Source organism: Mytilus galloprovincialis, chromosome 7 (genome assembly GCF_965363235.1).
Source record: "Mytilus galloprovincialis chromosome 7, xbMytGall1.hap1.1, whole genome shotgun sequence".
Taxonomy (NCBI): Eukaryota; Metazoa; Mollusca; class Bivalvia; order Mytilida; family Mytilidae; genus Mytilus; species Mytilus galloprovincialis.
The window spans coordinates 10,563,922-10,582,138 of record NC_134844.1 but is presented as its reverse complement, the minus strand read 5'-3'; the positions used below and the strand labels follow the sequence as shown (position 1 = coordinate 10,582,138).

Below are 18,217 nucleotides of genomic sequence, written 5' to 3'. Positions count from 1 at the left end.
TCAGTACAACTGTCTGGCATACTATTTTTGTATGATTATAAAGATTATGGAATAATCTTTCTAAAAACCTATGAATTAATATTTTTTTCGTCTTTTAAAGGTAAAAAAATCTGCCAGGACAGAAGAATTTTATGTTAGAAATTTTGTTGAAATATGTTCAAAATCAAAATATAAAGTTTAATATGTTCTTCAAAATAAATTTGTGGTAAACACATGTTAGTTCATTTAAAAGTTTAGAACATAAGCTTTGAGAAAATATAAATGATATGGGCATTTAATTCATTAACGACAAAAAAATCTGCCAGGACAGTAGCCTACTCCGTTTGAATTATCAGCTGGACATTAGCCTAATATGCTACATGTTTTATAAATGGCAGAAATAAACATTGTTTTTAATCATAAATAAAATAGTATATTTATTAACTTATCTGGCTTTTTTTTAAATGATAATTAGGACTAAATCATTAAAAATTCATTAACGACAAAAAAATCTGCCAGGACAGTAGCCTACTCCGTTTGAATTATCAGCTGGACATTAGCCTAATATGCTACATGTTTTATAAATGGCAGAAATAAACATTGTTTTTAATCATAAATAAAATAGTATATTTATTAACTTATCTGGCTTTTTTTTAAATGATAATTAGGACTAAATCATTAAAAATTCATTAACGACAAAAAAATCTGCCAGGACAGTAGCCTACTCCGTTTGAATTATCAGCTGGACATTAGCCTAATATGCTACATGTTTTATAAATGGCAGAAATAAACATTGTTTTTAATCATAAATAAAATAGTATATTTATTAACTTATCTGGCTTTTTTTTAAATGATAATTAGGACTAAATCATTAAAAATAAACCTAAAAATTAAAAACAAATTTGCCAGAACAGTACTATTACATAGGAAGAAGTGAAGAATTCTCAAAGATTTTTTTTATTCTATTCAAAGTTTTCAGTTTGAAATTTATCCGTGATAGAGTCATTAAAGTGAATATTTCTAGAAAACATAATTATATTGGTGTGGTTATTAAAACACTATTTGTTGATTTAATTCGATTTCTATTCATTGTATCAAAGGCAGAAGATATATATCGGAATTATGTTTTGACAGTAATAAAAACTTCAAAGTCACTGATTGGTGTCAAATACTCAAAAGGTGTTTATTCACTAATAAGTAATGTGTTTAGAGCACAGGAAAGTGTCACTTTTTTTATCCTCTTACATAAAACCGAAGAGTTTCCAAATGTTGCATTTTTTAACTTCTTTTTGCAATTTACACCTTTACATGTTTTCTAATGAATCAAATTTGCCATGCACAGTCACAATTCAGTACATTCCACAACACTAGTTTACCTTTTTCAAAAAAAAAAATTCACGAGATAATCTATACTAGTTCTAGTTGTTCTACATGTATCCAACCTGAAAAAACTTGTAAAAACAAAATTATAGAGCATTTGCAATTGCGAATATCCCACAATCTATTGCATTAAATTTTATCTTTAAATATAAAATCAATTAGTTTTCCTAAAATTAAAGCTAAATATCTTCATTACCACACACTCACTTTACGGTTGACATGACAGAGTATACAAATACACAGATTCGATGACAGATCGTTAAGTTTAGCACGTGCCAACTAAATATTTAGCTATAGGACGACTCATGGGACACTTTTTATGAAATTCATCTATCATCGAATGAATATTTTTATCTTTTCCCAAAATTTAATGCTAAAACTTAACAACGAATTATAACAACAAAACGTAGGGTACTTATAAAGTGAGAAACGGAATCGAAACGAAACGAAACGAAATGTAACGAAACGAAACGAAATACAACGAAACGCAACGAAATACAACGAAACGAAACGAAATATAACGAAACGAAACGAAATGAAAAAATGAAGAAACGAAATACAACGAAATGAATCTGACCCTTATGTTATGCAATTGTGTGGTGCTGTTGATGTAGTTATCATTGTTACAACCACGCTAAAACAGTATGTAAGATGAAAAGAAAAACTCCTTTGATCTCTTAATTGAGGATTGTAAATTAATTTATTGTTTATTGAAAGACTGCATACTTTTCTACAACCCCGTGTGGACGTGCTACCCGTTCTGACGTACAATATAACACTTTGATGTTCCAAAAATACTTTTTAAAGGCATTGTCTTTCATCCTGTCGGCTCCCTTTATCATGCCTGAGTTTATATATGGGTAAGTTGTGAGCGTGAGAAAAAAATCAAAGGTCTTTGAAGTTTTCTAAAACGCATTCAGCACCAGATGTTGCACTGGCTCCAGCCGGGTATATATAAAAGGAATATTTTTTATTCAACCGTTATTACGCAAAATGGAGCCCAATGAGAAGGAAAAGAAAATGTAAGTACCCTTATACATGTACATTTTAAAATTTATTTCGACAGTGTTAGTAGTTAAGGAAACAGAACTTAAAAACATTTTGATGTTGAGTCATTGCAATTTTTAGTAGCTAACTAGCTGATATCTGATATCTTTATAGACCATAATGGCAAAATATTTCAATAGCCCAGGTCATAATAAATTGTGAATAAAAAAATGATTTATTTTAAGAGTATTTTAGGGGTTTGAGGGTTAATGTATATAAATGATCTATTCAACTTTCGATTTTGATTTGAAACAAATTTGTCCACAAGTTGAGACATAATAAGTAACTGTTCTGGCAAATTTTTTTATTCACTTTTTTTTTTAAATTTTATGATTGGGTCTAGCTTTTACTTAATGGTAGTATCAAAATTGTACTTTAGACAATCGCAAAAAAGAAACTATTTCAATATTATATTTTTAAAAAAAATAATTGCGTTGTTAATTTCTGCAATTAATTCAGAAATTTAACGGAGTAGGCTACTGTCCTGGCAATTTTTTTTGGCGTTAAGGAAATAAATGTCCATATTATTTTATATTTTCAAAAAGCTTATATTTCAAACTTTTAAATGAACTAAAATTTGTTTACCGGACTTTTATTTTAAAGAAGATATTAAACTTTATATTTTGATTTTGAACATATTTCAACAAAATTTCTAACGTAAAAGGTTCTGTCCTGGCAGATTTTTTTACCTTTAAAAGACGAAAAAAATATTAAATCATAGGTTTTTAGAAAGATTATCCCATAATCTTTATAATCATACAAAAATAGTATGCCAGACAGTTGTACTGAAGAAAATATAACAATTATAGGTAAACTCTTCTCGACAATTTCAGCCATTTGTTTCTTAAAATTTAGCGGAGTAGGCTACTGTCCTGGCAGATTTTTTTTGTGTTAATGACATAAAAGTTCATATAATTTTATATTTTCATAAAGCTTATATTCTAAACTTTCCAATGAACTAAATTTGTTTACCAGACATTTATTTTGAAGAAGATATTTAACTTTGTATTTGTATTTTGAAATAATTTCAACAAAATTTCCAACGTGAAAGGCTACTGTCCTGGCAGATTTTTTTACCTTTAAAAGCTGAAAAAAATATTAAATTATAGATTTTTAGAATGAATATTTCATAATCTTTATAATCGTACAAAAATATTATGCCAGACAGTTGTTTTGGGAAAAATATTTCAATTATAAGTAAACTTTTCTCGGAAATTTCAGCCATTTTTTTTGATAAAATTAAACTGTCCTGGCAGATTTATTTTAACTTAGCTATTATTTATTTTTATATTTTTTGCAAATAATATAAGTAAATACCATGATCTTTATTATGCAATTTAAATTTTAACAATTTGTTGAGTAAAACAAAAGTTACAGATAAAAACGTATCGAAAATAACTGTCCTGGTTTTATCTGTCCTGTTAATAGACCTTCCCCAAATTTAGACCATTAAAAACGTTTGATTGACACTATTTTAAGTTAATTTTTTGTTTTCGTATTCAGTATCGGAGTTTAATAATTTTATATTATAAATCGTTTTCACTATATACATATTTATATTTTTTTCAAAACTAATTATTGGTGAATTTAGATAAAACATTTAAATTTTACTGTTGAAGATTGTTTCGTACTTTGCCAACCGTAAACAAAGCATGCGCTAAATTCTTATGGCTTGAAAAGTTGTTTACATCGTTTCCTGGGAAATATTTTTAGAAATTTTATATCTATTGGGCAATTTTCTGATGACATCAAACATTTTGACAAATGTTTTATAGTCTGCACTCAACTGTATCAAAATGACCTTGCAGGTAAATGCATTGATTGGCAGAGCTGTCACTACAGTCTACAGACAGGCAGAAGTGCTGACCTGTTGAGACAAAGTAAAAGCATGGACCCCTCAGAACATGCCTTATTTTACCATTGACGTGTTCCTTATAAGTAAAAGCATGGTCCCCTCAGTGTTTATTAGCCTTATGAGTATAACTTTTTCAACTGATTTCTATACTATAGTTTGTTTTTATGTTGTACTGTTATCACGGTTATAGTTCTGTCCGAGGTAAGGGGGAGGATTGGGATCCCGCTAACATGTTTAACCCCGCCACATTATGTATTTGTGCCTGTTCCAAGTCATGAGCCTGTAATTCAGTGGTTGTCATTTGTTTATGTGTTACATATTTGTTTTTCGTTCTTTTTTTGTACTCTCCGAGGTAAGGGGGAGGGTTGGGATCTCGCTAACATGTTTAACCCCGCCACATTATGTATATGTGCCTGTCCCAAGTCAGGAGCCTGTAATTCAGTGGTTGTCATTTGTTTATGTGTTACATATTTGTTTTTTGTTCATTTTTTGTACTTAAATAAGGCCGTTAGTTTTCTTGTTTGAATTCGTTTTACAAATGTCATTTCGTGGCCTATAATACAATGTAGCTGACTATGCGGTATGGGCTTTGCTCATTGTTGAAGGTGGTAGGGTGACCTATAATTGTTAATTTCTGTGTTATTTTGGTCTATTGTGGAGAGTTGTCTCATTGGCAATAATACCACACCTTCTTTTTTTATATACATTTTAAAGTAATGAACAGGATTAAATGAGTTCAAAACATTTAAAATGACTAAATACATGACAATAATAAATCAATATAGAATATAAGGAGATGTGGTAAGTTTATGTAAAGTATAAAAGTAAAGTAACCTTTATTTAAAGTCAGGCTGCATATATATACATAATAACAAGGAACATGAGTTCTTTAACCGATTGAACATAAACTATTTGAATGTTGCCTTACTAAAAATAAATGCAAAATAGCAGAACATATTGGCTGAGTGTTTCTGAAATATCAGTTGTTCCTTCTTTAAAATATTTAACTTTTAGGTAATAAAATTTTATTCAAATGATATTTTAGTTATAGCGTGTAATGTTGACATTTACCTGAATAAAATAGGGAATGGGAATGCGGAATGTTCTAAATAGGGAAGTCCTCATACATGTAAATGGTACTGAACCCATTCATACCCAATATCAGGTATTATTTAACAGTGATAATAAGTCAAAGTTTATATTTTCATTTATATGGTTGCCAACTTTTGATATTCTTTATTGGCATGATTGGGGTCTTTGTACATTTTATGTACAGTGTAACAATTTTTTTAAGGGTTCCAATTTTTGCAGCTTTTTGTCTGTTTTCCCCTTCAGTATTAGCTCCTTTCATTGTTATGCCTTCTTTTTATCTTATTGCATACATGTACTGCTGATGAAGTTACCAGCCTTTTTTTCAATTTTATAAAATGCATGATACTTCTCTTTTTTTTATTTTGTAGAGTAAATAGTAGTTTATTATTCTTTTGTAGAAATAAGCATGATAAGTGAAAGCTGACATATATACATGGATCACACTACTTCAGAATCATTGGGGAAAGTGACCAGAAATTGATTTAAAACTGATACAGAGAAGTGGTGAGACTAAAAGAGAAGTGCTTGTTCATGTGCTGTGCTGTACATAGTGTTTTGTAATGATATTCTTGTCATTTGTATCTTATTTATTTGTATTCTTCTTTGTACCTTATAAATCTCATTGTTATTTATGCTAACATTTGGACAGTATGTGCACACGGCCACACGCTTATATTATGGTTATAATAACAATATGACTTTATATCTGTATATAACTTGAAAACAGTTTTAATGTTCATAAGTGGGTAAATCAAGAGAGTTTTGAATATTGAATTTTACACATACATGTACATATATGCATTTAATTCTTTTATTATACTGCAAGTTCAGAATTTATTGAGATTAACATGATTACTGAGTAATCTACACAAATTAGAATTTGATTATTGCGGTTTTGGGTAAAGATTGCATAAAATACCATCAAAATCCTATGTTACTGACTTGATATCTAAATCTTCCAAGGCTTATCACTACCTTTTTGATACGCAAAATATAGTGCATTGATCTTAACATTCTATACATCCTATCCATGAATATTTTCTGAAATTTATCAATGAAATATATGCTTAGATATTCAAGTCACAAAATGATGTTACACCTGTCAAGAAAATTACATAACTTTTGCAAGGTGCAGGAATCTAATATCTGTTCTAAAATTATAAATTATGTCATTGCTAAATTCAATTTTAAAAATTGGAGTTATCTCCCATTGTCCAGAATTGTAGTTGAATCAACTACAACCAATTCTTTATACCATTTGATGCAATATTTAAATTTACTTCCTACTGATAAATTAAAGCAATCTTTACCATTTAGTGCTTACAAACACTTTGATTAATGGATGTTTCATGGAAATAATGCATTTAAAAAAAATTTGTTATTGCAACTTCACAATTTTTCTTGCAATAATAAAAACTGCAAAAGATTCTGAATTTACAAATCCAAATTATATATCGATTTTACTATTTATATTATTCATTTCAGGTTATATAAAGAAATAAGATGTCCATAATATCAGAACAAGAAGTGAATGTTAGAGTGGCAGTAAGGGTAAGATCCCACTTGGGTGTTTATTTGCCTGTCATATAATGGTCATAATATAGTATGTCAGCATAAAAAGGAGAAACAATTTTTGTCAGTTGTCAAGGCATTTCAGTTAAACATTATCATCTGCAGTTCAAACTGCCAGAAAATTTACAGCATGCAAATAAACAGCCTGTTTGGCTTGTTTTATTATTGCTTTATGATAATTTGAGGCAACTGGTTCTTGCAATATTTCTTTTGCAGATAACTAATCATATATAATATGATTTAAAAAAATTAAATCATGCAGAGAATGCACTATAATTATGCTATTAAAAAAGAGATGTACATACGGTATGATTGCCAAAGAGACAACTCTCCAAAAGAGACCAAATGACATTGAAATTAACAACAGTATAGCCTTCAACAATGAGTAAAGCCTGTATTGCATAGTCAGCTATAAAAGGCCCTGAAATGACAAATGTAAAACAATTTGAACAAGATAACCTAATTTATGTACATAATAATTAACAAAAAAAACAAATATGTAACACAGCAACAAAGGGCAACCCCAGAATTACTAATGATTACTACATTTAATAAAAAAAAAATTGTTGCCTTCATTGATAGCTTCTTTCAAATCCATGTCCTTATCCTAGATACTTATTTACTTGTTTTCTTTTTAGTCAAGAAACATGAGTTTACTGTGTTTTCTTGGACAAACCAAGTCTATCTTTCCCATGTACATTTATGATACAAATCTTGTAGCAAGGTACCACCTTTAATTCTGCTGTTGTAATTAAGACTACAATGTAGCAGTTTAGAAACAAATCTTTTGTGTGTGAAATTCAATTCAACAATCTGCTATTTCTTTATACACAGGTTAGACCCTTGTTACCTAAAGAGAAGATTGCTGGAGAAGAAATGTGTGTACGAATAATACCAGCAACAAATCAGCTTGTGTTAGGGAAAGACAGAGCTTTCACATTTGATCATGTGCTGTCTTCTAAAACAACACAGGTAAATATTATAATCACATTTGATCATGTCCTGTCTTCTAAAACTACACAGGTAAACGTTATAATCAGTGCATTGGAGAATAAACTAATACATAAGACAAGATCAATAGCTTGTCATCATTGTGGTTGTCAGTTTGAGTCCAATACATGGCAGGTGCGTACAACTCGTAATTGACTAGGACAGTTAGTTTTCTTACCAAAGGTCAATGGTTCTCTCTAGACACTCTGATATCCTCAATCAACAAAAATGGCCCCAACAAAATAGCCACATTAACACCAATTAATCATAAGGCAAGAAACAGCAATTAATGCAATATTAATTTTATTTCACATGTAATAAACAGTCTTAATTTTATCTTCAGATGTGCAATGATATCGTTGTGATTGTAACAATCTAGCTACTTAAAGATATACTCTTATTTAAAGCATTTAATGTTTGACTTTCAACAGATAGTTCTACATGATAAATAACAAAAATGTGCAAAAAAACATATTGTTTGTCATCATTTTCAGCATACTTGATTTTTATGTTAGTTGGTTAATTTTTACCATACAGGCTGGGTGAAGAAGGAGGGTATATGTTTTCTGGTCAAAAACAATTGTGTATTTTTCTATGATTTTTTTTATCTTTTGTACTTCAGGATGAAGTGTATAAATCTTGTATTGAACCCTTGGTAAATGGTATATTTGAGGGCTATAATGCTACAGTGTTTGCGTATGGTCAAACGGTAAGTACCTGATAAATTAAATCAAATTAAAGAAATATCAGTGCAAAAAAATATGTTTTATAATGTTTTATACAACTGAAACATTAGTTAGAAAACTGCTTTAGATGATGTTGATGTCTGAAGACACATTTTTTTGGGTTTGTAAACTGCTATAGATGATGTTGTCGTTGTCCAAAGACACATTTTTTTGGTTTAGTAAACTGCTATAGATGATGTTGTCCTTGTCGAAGACACATTTTTTTGGGTTAGTAAACTGCTATAGATGATGTTGTCGTTGTCCGAAGACACATTTTTTGGGGTTAGTAAACTGCTATAGATGGTGTTGTCGTTGTCCGAAGACACATTTTGTCTCTTGACAATAACTTCAGTTATAGATTATGGATCTCTATGAAATTTAACAAGAATTTTGAATACCACAAAAGGAAGGTTGGGATTGAATTTGGGGTCATGGTACCAGCTGTTAAGGAACAAGGGGCCAAAGTGGCCAAAAACAAGCATTCTTGTACTTTCCGGACAATAATGTCAGTGTATGGATCTCTCTGAAATTGTACCACAAGGATCCATATCAAAAAGTGAAGGCTGGGATTGAGTAAGGGGATAATTGCCCCAATCATGCAGGAATTAGGAGGAAAAAAGGGGCCAAAAACAAGCATTTTTCTAGCTTCCAGACAATAACTTGTGTTTAGGTGTATGAATCTTTTTGAAATTGTACTGCAAGATTCTATGCCACAATAGGAAAGAAGAGGATTGAGTTTGGGGTAATTACTCCAAAAAGGGGGGGGGGAATTCTTTTCTATAAAATTTTTGTAATTTTAAATGTTTTGAAAAATTTCAAAAAGAAATCTTTAATTGCACAGTATTGAGCAATAAATTTTGAAGATCTTTGACCTCATTTACTTTGTGTCTGAAATCTATATTATGTCAAAAATTTGATTGCAATTCAAATTCAGACAGTTTCAAGCTTGAATATTGTGTCCAAACTTGCTCAAACTGTTTGGGGTTCGTCCTTTGCTGTCATATAAGGCTGGGCTCAGGAAAGCATTTTATTATATTCAGAAAAAATGTGGTTAGAGGATGTGAAAAATATTGACTGTAACGTAATTTTTTCTCTCAGGGTTCAGGAAAGACTTATACTGTTGGAGATGGTATATCTTCCTTTACAGATGAAGAATATGGAATCATACCCAGGGCATTGAAAGCCATATTTGATAATATGCAGGTAAAAATTATACATATAAAAATGGGCGCTATATTTTTTCCATTTGGTACCCATTTTATATGTGTTTGATCATATTCAAATGTATTGCAGTGTAATTTGCAGCCGATTTGAAAAAATGTACATCTGATACAAAATAATTATGAAACACTCTTACTTTAAAAGAGATGTGGAAGATATCAAAAGGGTAGTAAAACTTTAAAGCTGTAAAAAAACTGACAATGGCAAACAAATGAAAAACAATCAAAAGACAACAGTCTACAAAACACAGCATAGAAAACTAGACGATCAACAGTCTACAAAACACAGCATAGAAAACTAGACAATCAACAGTCTACAAAACACAGCATAGAAAACTAGACAATCAACAGTCTACAAAACACAGCATAGAAAACTAGACAATCAACAGTCTACAAAACACAGCATAGAAAACTAGACAATCAACAGTCTACAAAACACAGCATAGAAAACTTGACAATCAACAGTCTACAAAACACAGCATAGAAAACTAGACAAAGCAACAGTCTACAAAACACAGCATAGAAAACTAGACAATCAACAGTCTACAAAACACAGCATAGAAAACTAGTTGATCAACAGTCTACAAAACACAGCATAGAAAACAAAGACAATCAACAGTCTACAGTCTACAAAACACAGCATAGAAAACTAGACAATCAACAGTCTACAAAACACAGCATAGAAAACTAGACGATCAACAGTCTACAAAACACAGCATAGAAAACAAAGACAATCAACAGTCTACAAAACACAGCATAGAAAACTAGACAATCAACAGTCTACAAAACACAGCATAGAAAACTAGACAATCAACAGTCTACAAAACACAGCATAGAAAACTAGACAATCAACACCAGAAACCTGAGGCGATCTAGGATTCTCTCAAATGGTAAGCAGATCCCATTCCACATGTTTAACCTGTCTTGCTCATGTAATTACAAACCTGGAGATAAGTCTAATTCAGTAAGTCACATACTTGGATTAGAGGGCTTGATTGTTATGACAATTGGAACTTATCTGTGAAACAGATATTCAAAAATGGTCAACCAGCTCAAGATATCTAAAGTTCACTTGTTAATGAAAAAAGCTATGTGCCATTTTGGAAGTGTTGTTGCAAGAAATGATCAATCTTCTTTTAATTTTTAGACCAATACTGCAACTGAGTTTTCTGTAAAAGTGTCTTACATAGAGATATACAAAGAAGAGTTACAGGACTTGTTAGATGTTGATACGTCAAGTAAAGAACTACATGTCAGAGAGGACGACCAGGGCAATACAGGTAGGGTGGTCACTATAAACAGGGTAAGAGATTAAATGCCTTCAAGATGTCATAACTGAATATTGAAGTGACTAAGAATTAATAATTTCAAGATGCATCAATAAAAATAAGGAAATGGTGTAAAGATAGATAACTCTCATACAGAACTTCATGAAAGATCAAAAGATTGCGGTAATCAAGTTGGCACAATTAAAAGTTAACAACCAATCCCCTTGTATACCGGTACTTAATTTATTTTTATTAAATATTGAAAAAAAAATAAACATAATAACAAGAACTTGTCCAAATTGCTGCCAGTCAATTAGTTAGCAAATCTGTGAATGATCAAGTAAAATTCTATAATAACTGATCCTTTTTACTTAAACTGAGTTTTTTCGTGTGCTGTTTTCTAGTTAAAACATCTGCAGCTGTACAAATAAGTTACAATTAGAAACTTGTGTAATAACTGACCATAAGAAAAGTCTAATTGAGTCAGAATCACAAAGAGAATTTTGTTCAAGATTTATATCCATTAAAAAATATGTGGTATTTACTTATGGTGTGTTATATTTCATCTTAAACCTTTAATTGTAGTGATAATTGGAGCAAGAGAGGTGGAATGTGAATCTCTAGATGAAATCATGTCACTGTTGGAATCTGGGTCATCTATCCGTCACACAGGGTCAACTCAGATGAATGAACATTCCAGTAGATCTCATTCTATATTTACAGTCATAGTAGGTCAGTATTTAGGACAATATATATTGATGTTCATTGCCATAAGGTAAGGATGAACCTGTCCTCATACACATTCTTTTATTTTTATTTTTATTTTACATCTGAAAAGTTGCAACACAATGTTGACAATACTAAAAGTTACTGTTTGACACAATATTTACGGGGGAATATGCAGTTTTAATCTATGTTATGCGAGATGTTCGCTACCAATCAAATATTGATTTAGGTATCAATATTTACATAAAATGGATTAAGATTGATTATACAAGTTTTAATTTGCCATTCACTAAGAGAATTTATAAAGAAGTAATGATAGCATGAAATAATTATATTTTCTATCCTAATTTCATCTATGTCTGTCATAAGTGACACAATATATTAAAGTTTAATTATTATTTTTTGCAATCAATTAGGAAAAAATTGTATATAAGGACATGTTTTAATACTACTTGAATAATCTGAATGGTTTGCCGTTTGATATTTTTCAGGCCAGAGATGGGTAGAAGCTGATGTTATGGCAGGGAAGAGAAAACCATCAGAATCTAATGAGGTCATTGATGATGGTAGGTTCAGGAATATCTAATAAAATTCTTAACACAAAATTATATATACTTGTATACATGTAATTATTATGTTTGAATATAAATAGATGTGAAAATGTTTTAACATTATTTTTCAATTTTATAATAACTCTTTATATTATGTGATTTATATATTTATTGCATGTGAGACCCCATATAGTAATGTCATTATATAGATATACAATACACAATTATATCTGTTAGTGGCACACAATATCATAAACTTGTTTTCAGATCCCTAATAGTAGAAATATATCTATGTGTGTTACTGTTACACCAACATTATGCTTTTCAGAGAATCAGTTGAAAGGTTTGTTTAGTTTTTGCAAGCTCCTTTCTTAAAACTTATCTGTATATTTTGTACACTGCACTGTTTAGTTGCCTACACTGTAATCATTTGCATATTTAGGTTGTCGTCCTAATTATTTTGGACCTATAAGCTTGTAACCTGCAAATATTTCACAATCCAAGAACTTTATTGTTGTGAACTTATTTTTTGCCATTGTTTTGTTATAACCCTCTAACAGATGTTTAGAATGTTAACTCAGCTTGAAGAGACACCAGTCAGTGATATTCCCTGATGATTAGCATTGCTGGAATTTTGAGTACAGCATGTTTAAACTGTATTGTAAATAACATGCATGTAGGTGGATTTTGAGATACAAGCTGCTTTCTTGAACAATGTTATACATAGCAAAAAATATTGCATTAAATAATATGCTGACAGGTTTATTGTTTTGCATAGAAAAGAAATATATTAATGATTTACCATTTAACTTGTAAAAGAAATAACAATAAGCCTTTTTAAGATATATCATGAAATATACCTATGGCCCTGTCTTTTCTTCTATTTTGAAACTAAGCTTGTAAGACCACATATTACTGCCAAACATTAATTATGTCTTATATTCTTCCACTTTGCCAAAATGCTAAATCTTTTCCTGAAGGCTATTTTTTTACATTATTTTCATTTTTCATTTGTAAGCCTCACCAAACACTGGTCAAGGCTGCAGTATTTATATTTGATTTGATTTGGAGATTTTTGATAGAAATAATATACTGTAGGCTTTGGTTTTATGTCAACTTATAGCACAGGAACTTTTGGTTTTTATCTTGAATTTAATACTTTTACTACTATATTATTGGATTGCAGCTTTTCTTATCTGTATTCATAGAAAGACATGTTCTTAGAAGTTTATGTTTAGATTGCTTAATTCGAGCATTTAAGGGTTGATATTATAAATTTATAAATAAATACACTTTAAAATCTATATGTTGAATAATATTGAAAGCTTTTCTTCAGTTTGAATGCACATGTAAAACTACTTCAGATTTTCAGATTGGTTTCTTGTAAAGGATAAAGATAGTAGGTGCATACAAGAAATAAATGTACACAGCAACATAAAATATAGACACATGTCAAGGAGACTTAATTATATGCGTTGTATTATAATTATTGCACAAATAACTAAAAAATGAGTAATTGACATCATAACAAACTGAATCAACAAAAAACCTGTCATAGATAGCCAACATACAAAGAAAAACAGTTGAAAACAAGATATGGGTTAAATAGCCTAACCTGGAGCAGGAAAAAGGTGTTGTGCTTTACAAATACCTAAAAATTTCCTGTATCTGTCTAGATTTATAATGTCAACATAAAGCACATAGCAAAAATTCTCTTGTATTAAACTGGCTTCACTGGTTAGTTTTCTGTAAAAATGTATCTATATTTCTTTCTTTGTACTTACAATATTATTATGATACAATATTATAATAACAGAATGGATGCTTATTTTATAGATATAACCCACAATATGTTTGGAAAGTTCTGCTTATTTTATAGATATAACCCACAATATGTTTGGAAAGTTCCACTTTGTTGATCTAGCTGGATCAGAGAGAGCTCACAGGACAGGCAATGTAGGAGATAGATTTAAAGGTCAGTATTTGTAGGTCGTCTTTATCAGGAGAAATAATACAACAAAAGTGTTCAGGGTTATAATGGGTATTGGTCAATTTTTTTGCATTTCAAGCAAATCAAGCAATAAGCTGAAAATCCCAGAAATTTGAATTTACCCTATTAGTCTTTGTTAAATTTGCACTTTTCAAAAAATTGTGCAGAATTTATCTTTGTTTCAAATAAAATACTTGGCATGAGTAAAGTTTTATCCTGTCCAGTACTATAGAAAAAATTTCACATAACATGTCATTGCATATAAGAAAATAACCATCACTGGAAGTAAACCAATCAATTTCCTCCCCTTATCTTACCTGTGTACAAGCTTTAGTAACCATGTAACCTCAAGTTTACAAAAATATTTTATAGAAACCCCATATTAAAAAATAGTGACGCTTTGAAATACCCAAGACATATGTTTATGAAACAGAAATGTTTTACTGCAATAAAATGTAGGATTAATTATCTACAACTGATAAAGTTGAGGGAATATTTTTTTCAACCTATTTTCGTGGTATTACACCTATATGTACATTGACAAATACATAAATTGCTAGATTTTCATTATGCAACCAAAGAAAAACATCAGTTTTATATGGTTCGAGAATTTTAATAAAGAAAACAATATTTTAGTTGATTTTTTCATGTCTTTATGTATTGTTGATTTCAGAATCTGTTCATATAAACTCAGGACTATTAGCTCTGGGAAATGTGATCAGTGCATTAGGAGATCCAAAAAAGAAATCCACACACATTCCATACAGGGAATCTAAAATCACCAGGCTACTTAAGGTACAGTATCGTTATTCAGATGTGAAGAAGTTCTTCATTACTAAAATTACTATCTGGTTTACTATATTTAGATAAAATAAATCCTTTTATATTCCATGCATGATTTGCAACATTCCCATGTAGTAGTCCATCAAATTAAAAATGTATAATCTATGTTTTGTTTTACAGGATTCCTTGGGAGGAAATGCTCAGACATTGATGATATGTTGTATTAGTCCCTCCACATCTAACTTTGATGAATCTTTGAATGCTTTAAAATATGCCAATAGAGTAAGTATACCTATATCAATATGAATAAATGAGATTTTCAACCTCAATAAATAAATGCTCCTCTTCATAAGAAGAAAAGAATACATCTTTTAAACAGTGAAATCATATGTTCATTCGGGAAAAAAATATTTAAGATAGTTTAAATTTCATTTCATTTCATTAATGTTATTTTAAGGAATTAGAATTTTGATTAAACTGCAGTAAATTTGAATATATAAAAATGTATTTTCAGGCTAAGAATATAAAGAATAAACCAATTATAAACAGAGATGTACAGTCCATCAGGTTTGAAGAAATGCAGTGTGAAATTATGGTAGGTTTCTCAACAGGTATATGTAATTAATATACTACTTCTATGTCTTTTTGGTCTTGGCTATAGAGTTGTCTTATTGACAATCATAACACATCTTTATATTTTTATAATGCTTGACAGTGTTATGGTTATGCAGTGATTTTTTTGTTTGTCAATCTGTTTCCCTGATGATACGCTTTCTCTTGACTAATACATTTGACATAAAGTCTTGTAAATGAAAGACAGATGGCTACAACCACGAACAATTGCACAAAATATTAAAAAGCTTTAACAAGTTAAAAATTAATTTTCCAAAGGCAATTAAACTTCTGGCATCAACAAAAAATGTCCACAAAGTTTTATACATTAGATTTTTGTTGTTGATACTAATATTTGTGGATAAAGGAAAGTAAAATTGAGAATGGAAATGGGGAATGTGTCAAAGAGACAACAACCCGACCATAGAGCAGACAACAGCATATATTCATGGATATTTGATATTCTACATTCATTATTGTTCTTTTGAACAAGTTGTTCACCTGTACCCAGGAAATCAATGAAAATTAGGATCCAACAAATAATAGTGAGTCCATAGTTATCAAAATAGACTAATCCTAAAGAAATCACTGAAGGGATTTTTAAATTGAGACCAGCACATACATGTGACATCCTTCAACTGTTTTATTTAATAAAAAGCATGTGAATACATGTCAATGATGCAGCAACCCATTAACACAAATATTAATCATACCATACTATGGAGTTATTTGAGACAGAATCAACTAAAACTTCTGATCATTTTGACAGGCATTACGAGAGGAGTTGGTGAAACAAAGAACAACCTTATTAAGTAATGGAGGACAAGGCTTTGGACTTGGTGATCCTGTTCACATGGAGAAATATGTACATGATGCTCAACAGTTAGAGAGATTAGAGAAACAAGTTGTTAGGTATGTTTCTATAATAACTTGATGGTTACTTTGTTATCATCAGTGTATCTTATTTTACTGGAGATAATATTGCCTCATCCTCTTCTTTATGGCCTCATGACTGACTTGCATATGTATATATGTTATTGTCTGTGAAGTACTCATGGTCCACCTTTGATATTGAGTCAGTTTTAATACTAATAATATAACTCTATGAACATTTACTTTACCTGTCATATCATATAAGTACAGATTGTTTTGCTTTTAATATTTTTAATTTGGTGGTCACAGTTTATTTAATTTATATCCAATAAAATTTTGCCTTCTCTTTATATGGTATTGTCATGATAGTAGCCTGGACTGATATAAAGGAAATATTTCTTAAGTTTGTGCAAATATTATTATTAAGATTGATGATTTTGAAACATGATATTTATTTTGTGTAGGTTACAAACAGAATGTTCCCATTACAAGATGATAGCCGAGGAAGCTTATAAACAACTGATTGAAATACAGAATAAAGATATATTGTCTCAGAGTCAGGATATCAGACTGAAAGATTGGCTAGATCTCATGGAAGAGGTAATATATAGATATCATTTATACTTTGTTTTCTTATGACATTGTGAAAAGGGAAGCAACTCATCAATGCAAATTATTGTGTGTTAATTTGAAGTTGTCATGACAAGAAACTTTATCTCAACACAATGAAAAAGGGGTAAAAGAGATGGATTCCAAATGTTTACCCTCACCAAGTTCATGCAGGCCATAATACTAACCTGAGAGCAGACCTGCCAACTATCCCGATTTTCGCGGTATCATCCCGATTTTCATCCCTCAACCCGAATCCCGATATCGGGATTGGAAAACAAGTCAAAAACCCGATTTTCACAAAATATACCCGAAAAAATTATTGGTTACCGATTTTGAAGTTTTTCTGATCAATTTTTAAAAATCTATAATTTTACCTGGGGTCATATTATGACAAGTTTGTATTAACCCTGTGCTAATCAACGGTCACAACAGGTGTCATGATTTGTTGTTGCAAGTAATCGGATTACCTGATGGGTCATAACAATCCTCAAAATTAGTTAATATTTGTAAACAGAAATTCAGTCAGACGGCCTTTAATTTTTAACCAATTTATCATATAAGCACAATTTGCAACGTTTATCGTAGTTCCATGACAAAATCATATTAACTAAAAGATGAGAACAGTGTAATGAACTCTTAAGAAAACATCGTTTATCTTGAAATCCATTTAATTTTTGAAATCAGACATGTGTCTGTTGATTTAAAATCGATGCCATTTTGTATACACTTCTACTGTATATAAGCCTCCGCCGGTAAGAGCACCTCTGAACACAAAGAAAGATAACTCAAATTTTATCCATTTTCTCATTAATACTGGCAGACTTAATAAAATCTGAATTTATTTTTCTAACTTTAGGACATATAGGTTCATGTCTTTTGAGTCGTGGTCTAAAGACAAGCAGGTCTTTGGAGGGGGGAAAGGGGGTCTTCATTTTTTATTGT

At 30.3% G+C, this 18,217-nt stretch overlaps 1 protein-coding gene across 4 annotated transcripts in view; it reads left to right on the top strand.

Moving 5' to 3' along the window:
- The first annotated feature begins 4,052 nt into the window (after window positions 1-4,052).
- Window positions 4,053-18,217, top strand: part of LOC143082275 (kinesin-like protein KIF27) — a 38,570-nt gene continuing 24,405 nt past the window's right edge. For 2 of the 4 annotated variants that reach the window (XM_076257892.1, XM_076257890.1), the window contains exons 1-15: window positions 4,054-4,214; window positions 5,752-5,857; window positions 6,839-6,904; window positions 7,760-7,897; window positions 8,538-8,624; window positions 9,739-9,843; window positions 11,008-11,140; window positions 11,714-11,860; window positions 12,346-12,420; window positions 14,285-14,380; window positions 15,069-15,190; window positions 15,359-15,460; window positions 15,693-15,773; window positions 16,560-16,702; window positions 17,128-17,263. In XM_076257892.1, the coding sequence (XP_076114007.1) occupies window positions 6,857-6,904; window positions 7,760-7,897; window positions 8,538-8,624; window positions 9,739-9,843; window positions 11,008-11,140; window positions 11,714-11,860; window positions 12,346-12,420; window positions 14,285-14,380; window positions 15,069-15,190; window positions 15,359-15,460; window positions 15,693-15,773; window positions 16,560-16,702; window positions 17,128-17,263 (1,413 nt within the window). In that variant the 5' untranslated portion in view covers window positions 4,054-4,214; window positions 5,752-5,857; window positions 6,839-6,856. Of the gene's footprint in view, window positions 4,215-5,751; window positions 5,858-6,838; window positions 6,905-7,759; window positions 7,898-8,537; window positions 8,625-9,738; window positions 9,844-11,007; window positions 11,141-11,713; window positions 11,861-12,345; window positions 12,421-12,733; window positions 12,749-14,284; window positions 14,381-15,068; window positions 15,191-15,358; window positions 15,461-15,692; window positions 15,774-16,559; window positions 16,703-17,127; window positions 17,264-18,217 lie in introns of all 4 variants that reach the window. The other 2 variants (XM_076257889.1, XM_076257891.1) reach the window with 2 other exon arrangements.